Source organism: Physeter macrocephalus, chromosome 16 (genome assembly GCF_002837175.3).
Source record: "Physeter macrocephalus isolate SW-GA chromosome 16, ASM283717v5, whole genome shotgun sequence".
Classification (NCBI taxonomy): domain Eukaryota; kingdom Metazoa; phylum Chordata; class Mammalia; order Artiodactyla; family Physeteridae; genus Physeter; species Physeter macrocephalus.
The window spans coordinates 44,761,767-44,784,276 of NC_041229.1; the positions used below are offsets into that span (position 1 = coordinate 44,761,767).

Consider the following 22,510-nt stretch of genomic DNA (forward strand, 5'->3'; position numbering starts at 1 on the left):
ATGGTCTATTCTGAACTAATCCCTGAATCTCATGATATGTTTAGAGGCTTTTGCAGAAAAGAGGTGCTTAGTCAATGTTAAATGAAGGAATGGATTGCTCACTCTGTGCCACTGTGTTAGGAACTGTGGAGGATACAGTATAAACAAGACAGTTTTAGTCTTTAGGGTGCCCCTACTCTGTGGTGGGCACAGACAAGCACATAGATAATTCTAATGCATGGCAGAAAGCATTACATGTCATAACAGAGGTATAAGCACGTTTCTGCATAAGCACATGTAATGGCAGAAGATTAATTCTGGCTTGGGGGATGCTCTGCCCTTCTGTCACAGCAGGAAACAAATTATTGTCTTATCCACTGAGCATAAATGGAATCCATCTGCCAGATGCATAAGGAATGAGTAGATTTGAAAAATAAATGAGGGTGGGGAGAATTTGTTTCACTGCAGTTTCTTTCATCGCAATGTTACAATATGTTATCCAATGGACTCTTGTAGATTTATAATCTCCTTCCCTTGAATCTCTTCCCTTACATCCTCCTTCCCTTTACTATCTTTCCCCTGCTGGTGGGTAGAAAGGAAGTAATGAAGACAATCCCAAAGTATTTCAGTATCTAGTATAAGGGCTAACACAAAGAACTAACTTGGGATTTTTTCTTTTAATAAAATTGTTGCTGGTTTCATTGCTCTATGGTCATAAGTTCATTTGCTGAAAACAATGTTAAATCATGGTTTCTTTTGCCTCCCATATGAAAACAGCACTAGTCCAAGAGTTTGGACACAAAAGGTCTGGGGCCAGCTGCCACTAACCAAACGTATGACTTCAGGGAAGTACTTTTCCCTCTCTTGGCCTTATTTTCGCCCATTGAGTTTATTGGACCAGATTATGAGGTCCCAATCTCCAATGAGTACAGGGCCAAAGAAATGATGTAAAAGACAGAAGTAGGTCAGCATTTGCCATGTGAGAATCTGAAACCAGTACTGTGATATCTTCTGATCTTCCCAAGAGAGCCTAAAAAGCTAGATTTTTATGTGAAATTTCCATAAAAGGACACTTAGGCCAAACAAAACATAACTAAAGGCCAAATTCAGCCCAAGAGATTGCTTTCTGCAGCTTCTAAAGTCCCTTGTATCTCAGACATTCTCTGATTCTGCATTAAGACAGTCTGATTTCCCTTTGTTTAACAGCTACTTCAAAGTTCCGGCTCCCCAGATGAATTAAAGAACATGTTTTGAGTGCTGTAAAATTAAATTGTAATCACATATTGAAGGATTTCAGTTTCTGCTTATCCCTTTGGAGCCTTCTGATTTGATTAAACAATAGTAAAATTAGGATTGAATGTTAAGTGTTCTAAATCAGGGAATCCAGTTTTGAGGAAAGAAACAAAGAGGGAACAGCCATCCTTCCCTGCTTCCATTTCATCTCTCCAGGCTGCTGTGGGGCAGATCCAGCCTGAGAGCAGCTGGCAAGTTTGGCCTGGCACAAACCCTCATGCCTACAGTGGGCCTGGCCTTTAGTAGACCCTAAAAAATAACCCTTGAACAAAGTAAATAACTGCTAAATGAAGTCTAGTTCTTTTGTGCATTAACATGCCAAATAATTAACATGTCCTCTCTTTCCTACCACTTAGTAGATGAGAAAAGAGGGCTGGATAAAATGAGCCATTTCAATATGTGCACTCAGGACTTTAAAACTTGCCTAGGGCTTCCCTGGTGGCGCAGTGGTTGCGCGTCCGCCTGCCGATGCAGGGGAACCGGGTTCGCGCCCCGGTCCGGGAGGATCCCGCATGCCGCGGAGCGGCTGGGCTCGTGAGCCATGGACGCTGGGCCTGCGCGTCCGGAGCCTGTGCTCCGCAACGGGAGAGGCCACAGCAGAGGGAGGCCCGCATACCACAAAAAAAAAAATAAAAAAAATAAAAAAAAAATAAAAAACTTGCCTAATAAGGTGAAACTCCTTGGGCCCATCACAAACTTCTATCACTGAGCCAGTCCCTTATAGGCTGAGTGTTTCTGAGGATAGAGATACCATGTTACTCATGTTGGTATTACCAGCAACCAGCAGAATGTCTGACATACAGTAAGGACTCAATAAATGTCAGTTTAATCAGTAACTTAATTAATCTCTGAATGAGTCAACAAATAAATTACCTAATGAGCCAGAATTTCTCTCTAGGGCCTAAGCAGCAAGAACAAAGGAACTGAATATAATTCTGAGTTCTATTAAGACAGCTAAAGAAAGGCTGTGTCAACCAAAGGAGAGCAGACAGATTGGAAATGTAGACAGAAGATCAGTAAAAGGTGGTGGGACTCTTACAGCACCCCCAAGTAATCAAAGACAGTCCTTTTAATCCAGGTGTCCTCTTATGATTCTAGATATTTCAAATATAATGTTATCTTATAGAGAACATTGATCTTTAAAAAATGGGAAATCAGCCTGGTTTGCTTTAGGCTACAAGTTCATACCTGCCTTCTGTGGGCTGTGGTTCCATTGTCAGTGCAGTTTTCAAAGCCTCTGCGGTTCTATCAGAGCTTACTGCACATGTGCCCCCCACTGAGTGGTAAGTCTTGGACTTAGGCAGTGTTCTATCCTGTAGTTCACTTCTCAAAACTCTGGTGTGCTAAGTAGGGTCAAATCAATGGCTGCACAACTCACTGGGGAGCCCAGGAGTTCATACTCAATTTTGTGTGATCATTTTCTTGAGCTTCCCCCTCTCTATGGTCTCCCTGACACTTTTCAGCTCCTAGCCTCTCCCATCCCCTTCTTGGTCCTCTGGGCAAAAATCTAGGCTTTAGTTTCTACCTCTGCCTCACACATCCTATTCCCCAACTAGACTGCCATGGGAGCCAAGTGGGGGGAGGCTAGAGAGAGGAAAAAAGCAATAGGGAGTTTCCCCATACTTTTGGGACAGTTACTTTGGTCATAGACAAGGGTTTCCACCCTGAATTATAGGTGCTTGCACAGCCACCATGGTCTTTGCCACACCATCTCTGCAGGGCTGCCCTGGGGGCTTGCATAGGAAAATGAACAAATAAAAAACAAAAATGGAATTTCCCTCACTGTCTCTGACTTGTAGGGTGCCCCTTTCCAGTCTTCAGACCAGAAAGGAGAGCATCTCATAGAGCTCTTTCTTCTGTCTGGTGCGCAGTTCCAAGTTTGGGGCTGCCTTCGAGTCTAGGCCTGAAGACTCTGGAGGAAAAGATCCAAGAATCTCATGCATGGCTCAGTGGTATTTTCAATTCTGGTTTCCTTCCCCAGTCCACTTGTTACCACTTACTTTTCAGAATCCTCAGAAAGCTGCTCCAATCATTCCACTCGGGGTTTTCAGCTGCATTCCATGGAAGAAACATGGTGGAGAGTGCTTACTTCATCTTGATTAGACCAGAATTTTTCATATGAAGTTTGATTAGATGGTGAAAGCATAGAGATTGCTTAATGGGATTGTATGGGCCACCTGGCAGATTCTGTTGTAAACTGGCATTGCTGTTTAGTTTTATTTAGTGCCATTCTACAAAGAAATGATTGCTCTAATAAACTGATTTGACAATCTGAAGACCAGACCTGGTATTTGGTGACACCCTTTGAGACGTCCTGTCACGCATCAGCCCTCATTCATATTCTTAATATATATTAACAGTGCCAATTATGTGTGAGATGCTGTGGAAGACACAAGGGCTACCTCTGTGAATGGCACAGAATCTTTGTCCTCAGGGAGCCCACAGTATACTAGAAATCAGCCATGGGTCGCCATCAGTGCTACAAGAGGACAAAGCAAAACCTTAAGTCTAGATTAGGGACAGATGTGTAAACAGGCAATTTCTTTATAGGGTGCTTAGTCTGTGATAAACATCAGTACCAGTGCTATAGGAGAACAGAGCAAAACCTTAATTCTGAACTGGAGGAGGGTCATGAACAACTTCTGAGTGGAGGTGAGTCCTAGACACACACAAATTAATAAGTAGAAAATCTACAAGAAAGTATGTTCCAGATGTATGGCGGGAAATGCACAGATGCCCAGATACAGGAGAGAAGAGTTTATTACGTGGCTGCCAGAAGTTCCAAGTAGCTGGTGCATAGAGTATGATGGATCAGAACAGAGAGGCAAATAGAGGGCAAGACAGGAAAAGGTCTTGAAGGTCAGGAAAAGGTATTTAGGGTATAATTTGGTTATCAATTGAATGGTTTTAATAGAAGACTAACAACATCAGTATTGTGCTTAAGAAAGACCACTCACTGTATATCTACACTGGAAATACAAAGATTTGAGCAGGGCAAGATTGGAGGCAGTCGGATCTGTTAGGAGACTGTTGTAGTAACCCAAGCAAGAAATTGTGAGACATTCTGAAACCAGTAAAAATATATCCATACAAGGGAACACTATACAGCCAGTAAAATTAGTCTAGCATCTCTACATATTTTGAAAGAGTGATCAGGAACTCAAAAAGAAGTGTGATATCTGCGACAGATCCAATCAGTCAGCGGGTCATGTCAGTTCTCTTTTCCAAGCATGTCCTGAATCTGAACACTTCTCACCGTGTCGACTGCCATCACCCTAATCTAAGCCACCAATATCTCTTGCCTGGTCAACTGCTTTGGATGCTGACTGATCTCCCCGTTTAACATGTCAAACAGCACTTCTGATTCCACACCCACACCAACCTATTTCTCACACTCAATGTCATTCTAATCTATCTAGTTGCTTAAAAATGAAAACTTGAACTAATCCTTGATTCTTCTCTTTCCTTAACACCTCACATCCAATCCACTAACATATCCTATTCTCCCCGCTTTCTATATATAATTAGACTCCTACCCTGGATTAAGACACCATCAGCTCTTAGCATCCTATTTCATTATTCCCTAGGTTCTCCCACTCTCATTCTATTTTCCATCCTCAATGTAAAATTTTTAAAATGAAAACATGATCTTTCTCTGATAAAAACACTCCAAAGCCCTATATCATACAGTCCTGTCTATTTGCCTTACCTCAGATCCTGCTTCTGTTCCCCTTACTCACTGTTTCACCCTTTCTTTTATTCCTCAAAGAACACAGTAGTTAATGTCTCTGCTTGGCAACATACTTCTTCCAGATCTTTATATTTTGAACCGAAAGAAACAAACCAGATCATTAGTAACAGAACTTGGGTCAGGGACCAAGTAACATAGATCAATTTATTTAATCAAATGCTTAATAAGTATAAACTCATTTAATCCTTGTATAAATCTATTAGTAAGTTACTATTATTAAACCCATTTTTTCAGGCACAGAGAGGCTAACGACCTTGGCCAAAGTCACACAGCTGGTAAGTAGCAGAGCTGTGACTCTAACCTGCTGCCTTGTTCCAGAATCTGTACTCTTATCCTCTTTGCTCTGCTGCTCTTAGTAGTTGACGTGCACCCTCTAACACAAAGTAAGACAGCATCTTGCAGATTCACCCCCTTCAGATATGTGATTTAGGGAGGGGGTGGAGACAGACAGAGATCTAAGTCTAAAGAGATAGGAGGCACAAGAATTCCCTAAGTAGCCAGTATCTCCCCCATAGCTAAAAATATTGAGTCTATTGCATACATTGCTTTCAAATGTGGGTACCAGACCCCGCATCCACAAAAAGATAAGCTTGTCAATTACTGACGGTCATCTTGATTTCCTTAGTTTCTTCATCTTTAGTGGAAATAGCTCCTAGCTCATTGAGTTTTATGATATTTAAGTGTTTTGTAAAGTATTTATTTTGTTAGCACACATTTTAACAGAGCTCTCTTAGCTACCTGAAGGTCACAGCCCATCCATGAGCTGCTTCTTCTAATGGAGGAAAAAGACTGAAAAGTAGATGGAATGGTGTAAGCAGAATTCAAACTTGAATTTCATTGAATTGACCCCTGTTGCATCCTGAATGCTAAAACAGATTAAGATACCTTTCTTTAAAAATACATGCAAAAATACTGAATCACTATGCTGCACACCTGAAACTAACATAATATTGTAAATAAACTATACTTCATAAAAATAGATAGATAGGTAGATAGACATATAGATAGATAAAATCAGTGAAGGGGAAAAAACCACCTGCATCAAAATGACTTAAGGAGAAATTACAAAGGTTAAACTTCCATCACTTTTCTTCTAGCAGATTTTTTTCTTTTTTTTTGTTTTTGAATTTGCAATCATTTGGAATGTTTGGGTGACAAGGGAAAATAGTCACCAGGAACTTCCTCAAGACCCTAATGCTGCCCAAAGAGGCCAATTGTTCCCAGATGCCCAAACAACACCAAAGGACTCAGCAAGCTGTGCACAAACGCATGTGTCATTTGGTTTTCAAGGTCTGGCTGTCAGTCAGCTTCTGGGCCCAGGTCTTAAGCAGAGCTAGTGGGCATTATTTAAGGAAACAAAAACACAGCACTTTCCAGGAAAGATCTAATCTTGTTACTGGTTTGTTTTCCCTAACTTTATGTCTTAATTAAGAGTATTTTTTAAATGTGATACAGGAATATTGTTCAGGGACTGCATATTTCCAGTGAAAAGCAATATAGTAGCAAAAAGGACACTGATCTTGGTGTTAGAAATTCTTGTCTACTTCTGATTTTTATTATCTCTGTGACCTTGGAAAACATACTTGACCTGTCTACAACTCCACTTCTTTATCTCTACAGTATGGATAGAGTATTGATGCACATAACTGATATATGCAGAAATTATTTTTTAAAGTGTCATACAAATGCAAATTTTCATACTTGCCCCCGTCCAATTCAACAAGCAGTACAGTAACCAGGCCCCAGCACTGTGATTTGATTTACAAATGAATAAGGCTCAATTGGCCTTTGTGCCAATAGCTGTCTGTTGTCCACAAGGCATAAAGAAAAATCAGGAAGGGAGCCTGAAAGATGACAGCCAGAGAGCTCTCCTGGGCGTCACATGAGGAGAGACCTTTGGCTTGCTTTCATTCTCCAAAGTCTTAACCACAAAACACAGTGGCTAAGGGTTATTATTCACATTTTGGTACAGTTACTATTTATGAAGCATCTACCTTGTGCCAGGCTCTGTGCAAGGTATGGATGGCTTTTCTATAACATTTCATTCTCACATCCCCTTTGCAAGATAAAGGTCACCATTTAAAGGTGATTAAACTGGAATTTTAGAGATTTAAGTAACTTGTCCAAGTCACAAAGCTAGGAAGACATCAAGCAAGAATTTAAACCTAGATCTCTCTCTTCTGCTCATTAGAGGAAAAACAAAAGAATGAGAATCAAACTATCTACTATCTTTTAATAGCCAAGAAAGCACCTACTGCTGAACCTTAATAGTTGGCTGGGAGGCTGAGTTGCAGTACCTGGCTTAGGCTCAAGGTCAAACCTCTAAGCATGGCCTCAAAGGCTACTGCTGCCCAGTGAGTTTTCCAGAAATAGAATCAGTCAGGTAGAGTAACTTTGCCTCCATTTAGGGAGTTTCATGGAGGAAGGTAGAGATGGACTGATTTGGGAACTGGATGTTTCAAATTCTCCTTCCCCTAAGTATGCCCACATTTCTATAATATAGTGTGTAGGGTACCTGACAGAGGTACAGGCAGACCTATGAGATACTGCAAATTTGGTTCCAGACCAACACAATAAAGCAAATACTGCAATAAAGCAAGTCACACAAACTTTAAGGTTTTCCAGTGCATATAAAAGTTATGTTTATACACAGTACTATAGTCTATTAAGTGTACAATAGCATTATGTCTTAAAAAAGGTGTACATACCATAGTTTTAAAATTCTGTATTGCTAAAACATGGTAACCATCATCTGATCTTTCAGTGAGTCACAGTAGTAGCAGCAAAGAACACTGATCACAGATCACCATACCAAATATAATAATAATGAAAAAAATGTGAAATTAGGATTACCAAATGTGACACAGAGACATGAAGTGAGCGAATGCTATTGGGAAACTGGTGTCTATAGACTTGCTCAACACAGGGTTGTGAAAGACTTTCAATGTGTGAAAAACACGATATTCACAAAGAGCAATAAAACAAGGTATGCTTGTATAGAGAAAGTGATAGAGAGTTTGGAAGAGAAAGCTTAATTTTAGTATCTGCAACCATGGTGGACTTCATGAAGGAAGTGCTCTTGGGGCCCTGAAACATGGATAGGATTAGTGTTAGTAGGGTTAGGGAGGAAAAGAAAACAGAAGGGATAGTCTAAATTAGAGGGGACAGTTCTTTAATTCATTCAACAAATATTTATTGAGGACCTACTATGTGCCAGGCATTGTTCTAGGAACTGTTCTAGATGGTGGTAAGGAAAAAAATAATGTCGGGAAAGGAAATAGGGAGTGTGTTGGGGGAGTGGAATGGAGATGAGATTTAGACAGGATATCAGAGAAATCTCACAGAGAGGATGATATTAGAGGAAAGCCCTGAATTGGGGAGGGAATAGCTCTGCACATCTCTGAGGCAGATATTCCAGGTAGAAGGAACAGCAAGTACAAGGGCCCAGAGGCAGGAGCATGCCTGGAATGCTTGAGGATCAGGGAGGGGGTCGGTGTAGCTAGAGAGGAATTATTTATTTGTTTATTTATTTATTTAATGATCCATTTTTATTAAAATACTGCTGATATACAATATTATGTTAGTTTCAGGTGTACTACCTAGTGATTCAACATTTATGTACATCAGGAAATGATCACCACAATAAGTTTAGTAACATCTATCCCTATACAAAGTTATTACAATATTATTGGCCATATCCCTTATGCTGTATATTATATCCTCGTGGCTTATTTATTTTATATAACTGGAGGTCTGTACCTCTTAATCCCCTCTACCCTTCCCTCTGGCAACCACCCATTTGTTCTCTGTATTTTGTTTTGTTTTGTTCATTTGTTTGTTTGTTTTTAGATTATACATATAAGTAAGATCATATGGCATCTGTCTTTCTGTCCCCTTATGCTGTATATTATCTCCTCGTGGCTTATTTATTTTATATAACTGGAGGTCTGTACCTCTTAATCCCCTCTACCTATTTTGCCCAGTGCCCCCACCTCTACCCTTCCCTCTGGCAACCACCCATTTGTTCTCTGTATTTTGTTTTGTTTTGTTCATTTGTTTGTTTGTTTTTAGATTATACATATAAGTAAGATCATATGGCATCTGTCTTTCTGTCTAATTTATTTCACTTAGCATGATACCCTCTACATCTGTTCGTGCTGTCGCAAATAGTAAGATTTCTTTTTTTTTTATGATTGAGTAATATTCCACTGTGTATATACCACATCTTCTTTATCCATTTATCTATTGATGGACATTTAGGCTGCTTCCATGTCTTGGCTATTATAAATAATGCTGTAATGAACACTGGGGTGCATATATCTTTTCAAGTTAGTGTTTTTGTTTTCTTTGGGTAAGTACCCAGAAGTGAAATTGCTGAATGTATGATAGTTTTATTTTTACTTTTTTGAAGACCCTCCATACTGTTTTCCACAGTGAATGCACCAATTTACAAGCCTGCCAACAATGCACAAGAGTTCCCTTTTCTCCACATCCTTGCCACCAGTTGTTATTTGATGCTAGCCATTCTGACAGGTGTGAGGTGGTATCTCATTGTGGTTTTGATTTGCATTTCCCTGATGATTAGTGATATTGATTATTCTTTCATGTGTCTGTTGGCACTCTATCTGTATTCTTTGGGAAAATGTCCGTTGAGGTCCTCCACTGACTTTTAAATTTCACTGTTTGTTTTCTTGATGTTAAGTTGTATCAGTTCTTTATATATTTTGGATAGTAACCACTCATCAGATATATTGCTTGAAAATATCTTCTCCCATTCATTTTTTCATTTTGTTACTGTTTTCCTTTTCTGTGCAAAAGCTTTTTAGTTTGATGTAGTCCCATTTATTTATTTTTGCTTTTGTTTCCCTTGCCTTAGGTGACAGATAGAAAAAAACATTGCTAAGACTGATGTCAAAGAGCATACTGCCTATGTTTTCTTCTAGGGGTTTTATATTTTCAGGTCTTACATTCAAGTCTTTAATCCATTTTGAGTTTATGTTTGCATATTGTGTATGAAAGTGATCCAGTTTCAATTTTTTGCAAGTAGCTGCCCAGTTTTCTCAACACCATTCATTGAAGAGAGTATCTTTTCCCATTGTATATTCCTGCCTCCTTTGTCATAGATTGCCCATGTAAGTGTAGGTTTATTTCTGAGCTCTCTATTCTGTTTCATTGATCCATGTGTCTGTTTTTGTGCCAGTAGCATACTGTTTTGATTACTGTAGAGCTTTGTATGATCATTTGAAATCAGAGAGTGTGATACCTCCAGCTTTGTTCTTCTTTCTCAAGATTGCCTTAGCTATTCAGGATCTTTTGTGGTTCCATACAAATTTTAGGATTATTTGTTCTAGTTGTGTGAAAAATACCATTGGTATTCTGATAGAGATTACATTGAATCTGTAGATTTCCTTCAGTAGTATGGTCATTTTAACAATATTAATTTTTCCAATCCCTGAGGAGGGTATATCTTTCCTTTGGTTTGTGTCATCTTCTGTTTCTTTCATCAATGTCTTATAGTTTTCTGAGTACAAATCTTTTACCACTTTGGTTAGATTTATTACTAGTATTTTATTCTTTTTGATGTGATTTTAAATGGGCTTGTTTTCTTAATTTCTATTTCTGATAATTTGTTGTTAATATATACAAATGCAACAGATTTCTGAATACTAATTTTGTATCCTACAACTTTAATGAATTCATTTAATACTTCTAATAGATTTTTTTTTTGGTGGAGTCTTTGGGGTTTTCTATGTATAGTATCATGTCATCTGCAAACAGTGCATGTTTTACTTTCCCCTTCCCAGTTTGGATTCCTTTTATTTCTTTTTCTTATCTGATTGCTGTGGCTAGGATTTGCAACGTGATATTGAATTAAAGTGGCAAGAGTGGGCATCCTTGTCCTTTTCCTGATCTTAGAAGAAATGCTTTCAGCTTTTCACTGTTGAGTATGATGTTGGCTATGGGTTTGTCATATGTGGCCTTTATTATGTTGAGGTACATTCCCTCTACACCACTTTGCGGAGGGTTCAATGGACGTCGCTTTTTGTCAAAAGCTTTTTCTGCATCTATGGAGACGATCATATGACTTTTATTCTTCAATTTGTTAATGTGGTGTAGCACATTGATTGCTTTGTGAATACTGAACCATCCTTGCATCCGTAGGATAAACCCCACTGGATCATGGTGTATGATCCCTTTAATGTACTATTGAATTCAACTTGCTAATGTTTTGTTGAGGATTTTTGCATCTATGTTCATGAGTGATATTGGTCTGCAATTTTTTGTGTGTGGTGTCTTTATTTTTGGTATCAGGGTGATGCTGGCCTTGTAGAATGAGTTCAGAAGTGTTCCTTCTTCTTAAATTTTTTGGAATACTCTGAGAAGGATAGGTGTTAACTCTCCTTTAAATGTTTTGTAGAATTCACCTGTGAAGTCAACTGATCCTGGACTTTTGTTTGTTGGGAGGTTTTTGTTTTGTTTTGTTTTTAATGACTGACTTAATTTCATTACTAGTAATTGACCTGTTCATATTTTCTACTTAGTTCTGATTTGGTCTTGGGAGACTGTATGTTTCTAGGAATTTATCCATTTCTTCTAGTTTGTCCATTTTATTGCCATATAATTGTTCATAGTAATCTCTTATGATCCTTTGTATTTCTGTGGTGTCAGTCGTAACTTCTACTCATTCATATTTTATTTTATTTATTTGGGCCATTTCTCTTTTGTTCTTGATGAGTCTGGCTAAAGGTTTACCAATTTTATTTTTTTCAAAAACCAGCTCTTAGTTTCATTGATCTTTCTTATTGTTTTTTTAGTCTCTTTAATTTATTTTCATTCTGATCTTCAATATCTTCTACTAATTTTGGGTTTCATTTGTTCTTTTTATTTTCTAGTTCCTTTAGGTGTGAGGTTAGGTTGTTTATTTGATATTTTTCCTGTTTCCTGTAGTAGGCCTGTATCACTATAAACTTTCTTCTTAGAACTGCTTTCGCTGTGTTCCTTAGATTTTGGATCATTGTGTTAACATTTTCACTTATTTCCAAGTATTTTTTTTGACTTCTTCAGTGACCCATTGGTTGTTTAGTATCATAATCTTTAGGTTCCAAGTGTTTGTATTTTTTGTAGTTTTTTTCTTGTAGTCAATTTCTAGTCTCATAATGATATAGTCAGAATTTTATTTATTTAATAAATATTAAATTTATTACAGCTTGCTTTATGGCCTAGCCTGTGTTCTATCCTGGAGACTGTTCTATGTGCACTTGAAAAGAATGCATATTCTGTTGCTTTGGGGTGGAATATTCCATATATATCTATCTATTAAATCCGTCTGGTCTAATATGTCATCTAAGGCCAGTAATTCCTTATAAATTTTCTGTCTGGATAATCTGTCCATTGATTTAAGTGTTAAAGCCCTCTTCTACTATTTATTATATTACTGTCAATTTCTCCTTTTATGTTTGTTAGTATTTGCTTCATATATTTAGGTTCTCCTATTTTATGTGCATATATATTTACAATTGTTATAGCTTCCTCTTGGATTGATCCCTTTATCATTAGGTAATGTCCTTCTTTGTCTCTTGTTACAGACTTTGTTTTAAAGTCTATTTGGTCTGATATAAGTATTGCTACCCCAGCTTTCTTTTTGTTTTCATTTGCATGGAATATCTTTTTCCATCCCCGCACTTTCACTCCATGTGTGTCTTTAGATCTAAAGTGAGTCTCTTATAGGCAGTGTATAGATAGGTCTTGGATTTCTATCCATTCAGTCACTCTATGTCTTTTGACTGGAGCATTTAGTCCATTTACATTTAAAGTAATTGATAGGTATTCACTTATTGCCTTTTTGTTCTTTGTTTTGGAGTTGTTTTATAGTTCTTTTTTGTTCCTTTTTACTTTTTTTCTCTCTTGTCTTATAATCTGATGACTGTTGTTAGTGTTATGTTTGGATTCCTTTCTCTTTTTTGGTGTGTATCTATTATACGTTTCTGGTTTGTGGTTACCATGAGGTTCATATATAACAACCTATATTTATAGATGACTATTTTAAGTTGATTATCTCATAAGTTTGAAAGCATTCTAACAACCTTAGAGTGTTGTTACCACCACTACCCCCCCACCATTTTATGTTTCTGATGTCACATTTTACATCTTTTAATTTTGTGTATCCCTTAACTACATGGCAGGGAATTTGGGTTTTACTTTCAGTAACAACGGAGCCACTAGAAAGTTTGCTCAGAGGAGTATCATAATCTAACTCTTATTTTAAGAGAATTTTTATGGCTATTGAATTAAAAATTGGCTGGAGTGGGTGGAGAATAGTTTAAGGCAGAAAGAAAGAGTCCAGTTAAAAGACTATCACTGTAATCAGACAGAAGATGATATATCTTAAACCTGGTAGAAGTAGATTTGTGTGAAACAGTTTAATTCTGGATATTCTGAAGACAGACCAAATAAGAGTAAACAAGGAATGAAGGAAAGAAAAAAGTCAAAAGTGACTCCCAAGTATTTGACTTAACACCCAGAAGAATGGAGTTTCTAGTAGTATGAGGTGAAATGTGGAAGTGTGAGTAGAGTCTGTGTAGAAAAGGAAATTGTAAGATTTGGTTGGAAAGTGGCTTAGGGCCAGTGTCTAGTCCTGAGATGGAAACAAGATTTCCCATCTTAAACTTATGCTGGTTTCCCTAGGAGCCTCTATGCCTCTACAGTTTGAAAGTCATAAAAATCATGTCATCTTTGGAGAGTTCCTATTTATCTCTCTTTAAAAAACTTCTCCCCAGGGCTTCCGTGGTGGCGTAGTGGTTGAGAGTCCACCTGCCAATGCAGGGGACGCGGGTTCGTGCCCCGGTCCGGGAGGATCCCACGTGCTGCGGGGTGGCTGGGCCCGTGGGCCATGGCCGCTGAGCCTGCGCGTCCAGAGCCTGTGCTCTGCAGTGGGAGAGGCCACAACAGTGAGAGGCCCGCGTATCGCTAAAAAAAAAAAAAAACAAAAAAACAACTTCTCCCCGAATGGCATGTTCTGTCCTTAGCTCAGCTGTTACCTTTACCTTATACCCATGCTCTTCCTGTATGTTTCAGTCCTCTCCATTCCTCAATCACCAGGCCTGGAAGTAGATTCCACCTCCTAAACACTTCTGTCCATAATCTTGGCCTCTACCCTCAACAAAGCCATTTTCACCTATCACTGGGATCATTGCATTACCACTTGATGGGTCTTCATAATTCTACTCCTATAGGCCTTTAAATCTTTCTCCAATGTACCCAGATTGATCTTTCTAAAATAGAAATCTGATCCTGTTCCTTCCTATTTTAAGCACTACAAAGGATCCCAGTGCTTATGATAAAGTACAGTGATCTTAATCTGGCCAATGCAATCCTGCCTTCCTCTACTACTTCAGTTCTCCCCATTCTCCTGCCTCCCACCCCATGTTCCAAACATTCCAACCTTCTTAAGGTTTCCCAAAGGTAGTGTGCTCTACCTCGTCTATGAACCTTCAAACATGCTTTCCTCCACTCTTCATCCAGCTGATACTCAACCAAAATGCTCAGCTTCAGTGAGTTTCTTGGTCTAGTGCCCTTCCCTATTCAGTCCTGCCCTAGCACTTAGCCTGCTTAGATGCTCTTCTGCCCTCTAGACTCTAAGTAAACAAGAGCAATAATCATGTCTATCTTATTCTACATTATGTCCCACACTTCCAGCAAGTTCTGAGCAGTCAGAACTAACAGGCACTCATTCCATATTTGTTTAATCAGTAACTCATACCAAATGTTAGTTCTTTAATGAAACGTTCCCAAGAGCCCTTCATTGGAAGAGATGGCTTCCTCTTTGGGCCTCCACTGAAAGGGATCACTCCCTCTTTGGGCCTCTATAGATTTTAACTCCACATCTATTACAGATTTATCACCTTCAACCTTTAATGTAGTTACATAATTTCTCTCTATTACTGAACATGTTTCCTCTTAAGTGCAGAATCCATGTCCAGTTCATCTTTGTATTTTCCCTAGATCATCATACACAGAGCTTTATGTATACTCAGACTCCAATAAATTTTATTTAATTAATGAATGAATTAATAGGGCTTAAATATTATATTTCAGAATTTCCAAATAGGTCAGTTTATAGGGCACATATGCTTTGAGGTAGGAAATGATGGGTGATAAATCCCAATAGGTAAATTGAGGCGAGATGGTAGGGGATCTACTTTGCTCAACTAAGACTTAATAATTTGGGGCTTCCCTGGTGGCACAGTGGTTGAGAGTCCGCCTGCCGATGCAGGGGATACGGGTTCGTGCCCCAGTCCAGGAAGATCCCACATGCCGCGGAGCGGCGGGGCCCGTGAGCCATGGCCGCTGAGCCTGAACGTCCGGAGCCTGTGCTCCGCAACGGGAAAAAAAAAAGACTTAATAATTTGGAAACTGGAGATTTTTTTTTTTTTGGAAACTGGAGATTTTTGGAGGACAACGGGAAAAAAAAAAAGACTTAATAATTTGGAAACTGGAGATTTTTTTTATTTTGGAAACTGGAGATTTTTGGAGGATATCTAAACCAAGGAGGTATATTATCACAGCTGAATACTTGGGAGATTACTCTGTCCTTAAGATAAATATTGTGGTACAGAAATGGAGTGCTATCCTGCATTTATCCCTAGAGTATGGTAATAGAGGAAGTGAATCTTGGTACTGGTGAGGATTCAGCTCTGTCTTTTAGGTCTTGGGGAAAAAAACTGGGTATAGAGACAATTATTAGGCATACTATTTTGGCACCTGTTCTTAGTATTTCCTCTGGTTTTAACTCTGATAAATTGTTCCAGTGCACTCTCAAATTATTCAGAATCCATAGAGATAGCTATAGTAGAAATAAATCTCAAAGTTAATCCCTAATTTGTTTTCCAACAGGTTCTCTGACTCTGAGAACACATCATGTTCAAGACTCCAAAATGGGATTTGTGATCAATGCGATCTATTCCATGGCCTATGGGCTCCACAACATGCAGATGTCCCTCTGTCCAGGATATGCGGGCCTCTGTGATGCCATGAAGCCAATCGATGGACGGAAACTTTTGGACTCCCTGATGAAAACCAATTTTACTGGGGTTTCTGGAGACATGATCCTATTTGATGAGAATGGAGACTCTCCAGGAAGGTATTGTTACAATTCACCTCTAGACAATAGAGCCTGATCAAGCTATCTCTTGATCCTCAGGAGCCTGTTTCTCTCCTTTGTGGTTATCTAGGCTTCCTGGCCATGTCTGGCTAGTTCTGACATCACAAAGTGAGTAAACACAGAGAGGGGAAGCCCCATTTCCTGTGGCCAGGAAAAAATATTAATGCTGATGTCTAAAACATGCTCTTGGAATCATCACCACATTTCAGAGACTCAAACTTAGAGGCAGGAGCCTCACATTATCATAGATAATTAGAAGCCGGCTCTATGGTTTCCCTGTACATGTTTGCCATGTTATTCCGTGTATTCTGATCTCTTCTTAGGCCACAGAACTATTTTGAAACAGGAACAGTTCCATTTCCGGTAATCCAGAAATAGGGCTGAGGTGTTATTATATTGTTTGCTGTACCTACAGTAAGTTACAAGTCATTTTATTTTAGTATCCTCCAGCTGGAACACTTTCTCCCTTCTTCAGGACTAAATTGCCTTTCTCTCTGAAATTTTACCTTTCATTATTTATAGAGCGGAACCTGAGAAATATGAACTTACTCATAATTATAGGTCAGCCTCCAGGGAAGTCATTAAGTACCTAGAACTTACCAGTATTCACATCTATCTCAGACTCTAAATTCTTTTTTTTTTTTTTGCCTTCTTTGTGTTTCTTTATCAGCACGTGTTTCCTATCACAGTCCTTTCGAATAATAAGAGCTAATGTTTGTCTGACATTGCTTATGTGATAGACCCTATTCCAGCTAGTCTAAAAGTATTAACTCATATCATCCTCACAACAAATCCTTGAGGCAGGCGCTGCCCTGGTCCCCATTTGATGGCCAAGGAGACAGATGCTTTGGAGAGGAAGGATCTTGACTGAGGAAGTCACTGCATCTTTGGCAACAGCTGTGATGTGTTCAACACCAAAGTCCAGACTCTAAATTCTTAAGTGACTCTTCACATGAGACTTTTAATCCATGAGGGATAATGTCATTGAAATGATATTCTGACTTGTAGCAGGGCTGGGTCTTTAATCTGCCCTGCATTAGGACAATCAGGGTCCTTGGTCGCCTGCTGTAAAATCCCTGGTATTTTTCCAGCAACAGCTTTTGCTTGACAGGTGTGCTTGGAGAGGGTGTGTTTACACTCTTTTTTGCAGCTGATCCTGCCAACAGAAGGTCCCATGAGTCCCTCCATGACTCACATGCCATGTGCCCACACATTGTATCAGCCACCTTGGTCTAGCTTGTTTCCATATTCCTGATGTGAACTGGAGTTTGTCCCTGATGCAGCTGTTACCATCTCACGAGCCAAACTTTTTAAGTGACAGCAGTTCCAAGTCATGCAGCCAAGAGGAAAGCTGGATATTTTCTCTATTTTAGAGAGTTGAAGAGTATTGCTCCAAGCAAGCTGTTTGTCAAGATAAGATTTTTCAAATATTGTTTTCTACTTTTTGGCTATTCAGTACATTCAAGGGAGTGGGGGCAGGAATACAAGCATTTTCCCAGGGCCATAGGGAACTTCACATTTGTTGTAAGGCTTCTTAGGGCAGGTCAATGAATGAGCTCAGTCTTTAGGCTTAGGTCAAAGCCTAGGCTCTGATATCTTCACATGGATTTACTATTCCTGTGTGCATCCCTAGATCACTGACATCACCTTGGGATTTGTTCATAGACTTTGTTGACTGCAGTTCCATCGGTTCAAACAGTTTTCATGTCATGTACCCAAGTCAGTTCCACAAACCAGACAGTGAAAAAATGACTCAGCTCTATTCCAGTGGGAAACCTTAATAGATCAGAACATCACTATCTCATTCACAATCCTCCAAATATGCTGGAATGGGGTACATTTAGGACATTGGTTCTTAACCATTGGGGGAACATGAATCTCTTTAAGTTAAATGAAATTTATAGATATTCCCTCAAGGACAATATCCATAAAATTCTGCAAACAATTTCTGGAAACTCATAGTTGTTTAGACTTTTCACGCATAACTAAGGTTGGGTATTACATTAACCCACTAATAAATGATCAGAATCTGCCTCTGAGGGCATAAGCCAAACTCAGGAAAAGGTGCTTTGCAACTTTTCTGTTTTTCCAATTAATCCAGTTATAGTTACAAAATAATTATAACTAATATTTACCATGTGTGTTCTGAGCCAAGTACTTAGCTAAATCCTCTATATTTTAATCCTATGAGGTAAGTAATATTATCATGTTCTTTTCTAGACGAAGGCTCACAACTGAGGATGACAAAGATTAAATGACTTGCCCAGAGACAGTCTAATACATGAAAGAGTCAAGATTCTAACTCAGTCTTGTGGGCTTCAATTCCTGACCCTGTACAACAGCCTGCCAATTACAGTATCAAAATCAAAACACCACTATTCTCCTAGAAATGTATTTGTAGGCATTATGTTGTTATTTCTCTGGAGTAGAAGTTGCAGTTCAGCGGGATCAAAGACATTCCAACCTGGGCAATGAATCAGAGGAGACTAGGGTGATTAGGGTTCCCCTAAAATGCCAGAGTCACAAGAGGAAGATCCTAAACAGAGGAAGCTGGGAGAGGTGACAACTCACTCTGGCACACATACCTATGGACAGTTAGAGAGTCAAATTTAATCACTGTTTTTAAGCCTCACATAATCGGACTACTATCAGTACACGCATCTTTAACAAAACCCTTGGGTCAAGTGTGTTACAGAATTCTGAATTTTTTTTTTTTTTTTTTTTTTTTTACTGTAATGAGCTTTTTGTTTTTTAACATCTTTATTGGAGTATAATTGCTTTACAATGGTGTGTTAGTTTCTGCTTTATAACAAAGTGAATCAGCTACATGCATACATATATATCGATATCTCCTCCCTCTTGCGTCTCCCTCCCACCCTCCCTATCCCACCCCTCTAGATAGATAGTCACAAAGCACCAAGCTGATCACCCTGTGCTATGCGGCTGCTTCCCACTAGCTATCTATTTTACATTTGGTAGTGTATATATGTCCATGCCACTCTCTCACTTCGTCCCAGCTTACCCTTCCCCGTGTCCTCAAATCCATTCTCTACGTCTGCATCTTTATTCCTGTCCTGCCCCTAGGTTCTTCGGAACCTTTTTTTTTTTTTTTTTTTTTTTTAGATTCCATATATATAGTGTTAGCATACGGTATTTGTTTTTCTCTTTCTGACTTACTTCACTCTGTATGACAGACTCTAGGTCCATCCACCTCACTACAAATAACTCAATTTCGTTTCTTTTTATGGCTGAGTAATATTCCATTGTATGTATGTGCCACATCATCTTTATCCATTCATCTGTCGATGGACACTTAGGTGGCTTCTGTGTCCTGGCTATTGTAAATAGAGCTGCAATTCTGAGTTTTTGATTTTACAGAAGTCATATAATGCCTCCTGCATACCGTGGAGCACACTTCTTAAACAACGTATTAATATTTCTACAGCAAAACATATGAATATTCATTGGAAGTATGATAAATAGAGTATAAATAGTCTCATGACGGTGTGGGTCAAGTTATGTCACTAGATAAGTTGAGAATGGGTCATGTTTTGCTGCCAAGTGAGTTATGAAAAAACTTATGGTTTTCAGAGCTCTAAGGATTTCAGGAATTATAGATAAGAAATACGGACCTTTACTGTTTGCCATCAAGGGGACAGACCACAGGTTGGCAAGCTATGGTCTACAGGCCAAATCGGGTCTGCTATCTGTTTTGGTAAATAAGGTCTTACAGGAACACAGTCTCTCTCATTTATTTAGAGACTATCTGTAGCTATTTCATGCTACACTAACAGTGTTGAGTAGTTTCAACAGAGGCCTAAAATATTTACTGTCTGTCCCCTTATAGCAAAAGTTTTCTGACCCCCAATAGAGATACAGAGAGTCCACGGATGACTAAGGTTTAAAAAGTCTAGCTGTTGCCTAGGACTGACCATAAATGGGCAGAGGAAACATGGAGAGTCAACGTCAGCCTAAGTACAACTGACTATTTAAGGCAAAAATGTTAACATTATATTGTGGGGTTTATAAGTATGGGGATATAAAACATTTGACAATGTGGCATAAAGGAATGGAGTATAAAATTATATAGGGGCAAGTTTCTTATATTTTACATTAAGTGACACAACATTACTTTAAGTAGAATAAGTTAAATTAAGAATGCCTATTAAATCCCTTGGGCAGTTAAAATTTTAATACAAGAGAAATAACTAAAAAGCCAAGAGAAGAATACTTAAAAAAATTGGTTAATAAAAAATAAGGCCGGAAAAGAGGAAAAGATGGACAAAAACAGACATGACAAGTAGAAAATAAGGCTGGAACACTAGAAATTTGCAGATACTGACCTGGTTTGCACACAGATTCTTAATATGTGGCTCTGTCCACAGAAGGACTTAAAAAAGCACCTTAGCCTCAGAACTGTAGACTGAGAGGACCTTAAGGGTCATATAAATCTAGTACTCTCCATAGTCCCTTCCCCCAAATGATGTTTCAGTTTCCCTGACAACAACCTTGCTTCAGCCCCTTGGGTAAAGAGAACCGCACTATCTTCTGAAGAAGGCTGCTCTAATTTTCAGGGTTATAACCACTTAGAAAGTTCTTTATTTCTGTTCAACTGAATGCTGCCTTCCTCTAGTTTCTATTTTGTGCTTTTTTTTTTTTTAAACATCTTTACTGGAGTATAATTGCTTTACAATGGTGTGTTAGTTTCTGCTTTATAACAAAACCCTCCCTATCCCACCCCTCTAGGTGGTCACCTAAATAGACATTTTTCCAAAGAAGATATACAGATAGCCAACAAACACATGAAAGAATGCTCAACATCACTAATCATTATTTTGTGCTTTTAACTGAACTTTTTTCTTTTTGGTTGCAATACATTTTATCTCTGTTTTTTTTATTTTTGAACACTTTAGGAAATTCATTCGAACAGATTTTCAGTGTATTTCAACTCTAAACTGTGGCCAGTTAAGGAAGAGACAGACGTGGGGAGGCAGAGAGAAAGGGGAAAGAAGGAAGAGGTATTAAAGAAGACAGATTACACAAAGCCACACTCAGTGATGAGAGAGAAGGCTCAGGAGCAGAGATGGAGGAACCAAGGGGCCCAGTGAGAGAGAGCGAGAGAGCAAGAGTGAGAATGAGAGAGAATTAAACAATGGCTTACAACGGCAGAAAGCCATTATGTACTTTAATTCTTACCTAAAATTTAAGTAAGAGTATTTTTCAAACACTCTCACTTTTGATGGAGAATAAAATCTATATCCTATCTCTGAAAACTAAAAGAATTCATATTAATTGACAAGAGAAGGGAGGAGGGGTCTTCTTTTACAGAGAATTATTCTCAGCTATTTCTTTTTTTCATGTACTGCTACCAAAGATTTTTACAATCATGTTGTATTTTCACAGCTACAACCACTAGTGATAATATCTCTGTGGTTGTCTGGTAAGTAAGAAATAATTACCAAAAATCTAAGGCTAATTCCAAAGGGAGGATTCAGTATCTGTAATAAATTTAAAGTAGGTTGATTGTTCTGAACCAAAATTAAGGTTTAACTTTTCTCAAAATCACTTCCCTGTCAAATATGACATTTTCCATTCTATAGAGTTATCATGTTTATTTTTCAAAAATTGGATCCCTTGACTTTTTACCATTTCTCCAATATAAAACAGATTTCTACAACAGTTAAGCAATGGAAGTTGATCTTTTAGCTCTACTGAGTTTATTTGGAGTAGACAAGAAACCAACAGCAGACTTGAAGTATTAAGAGTGAGTATAGACTTGCATTCTCTCCAATCTGGCATCACTCATTACCTCACCAAGCTTCAGGTCCATTATCTGTACAATTGACAGTTTGGACTACACCTCATCAAAGTTAACAACTGGCAGAAATGGACTGATGGCTTATTTGGGGGTAAGCAATGAAACTCTCTTCATATCTCTTCAAATCAGTAGCAGCAAAGAAAAAAAATCTTCCTGACACTAACATTTCTTTCTTTCTCCCAGCCTAGAACGTTCAAAGGTCATTTGCTCACAGGCAGTCAGTCACCTTTCGAAGCCTTAGAGGCCCATGTAGCCAATTTGAAGTAGCCAATGCCATAATGTATGAGTTCTTTTTACCTCAGTGCTCTGTGTTCGAATATCTCAACTCACTGCATGCTTAGTAGCCACTGCGTAACTGTGACAGAGTGGAAATGTGTAAGACTCAGCTCTGTATCCTACAGATTGGTACTTTTAGAAGTGAAATTTAGACAGTTACTCAAAATTGCTACTGACTGCAAATAAAACACTATAGGATAACACTGAACACCTAACCAAACGTAAGAATAAG

The 22,510-nt window shown here is 38.6% G+C and overlaps 1 protein-coding gene across 5 annotated transcripts in view; it reads left to right on the forward strand.

The window, feature by feature from the left end:
• GRM5 (glutamate metabotropic receptor 5) overlaps window positions 1-22,510 on the forward strand; it is a 532,963-nt gene that overhangs the window by 423,350 nt on the left and 87,103 nt on the right. For all 5 annotated transcript variants that reach the window (XM_024131764.3, XM_024131767.3, XM_024131768.3 and 2 more), the window contains exon 4: window positions 15,917-16,163. In XM_024131764.3, the coding sequence (XP_023987532.1) occupies window positions 15,917-16,163 (247 nt within the window). The remainder of the gene's footprint in view (window positions 1-15,916; window positions 16,164-22,510) is intronic.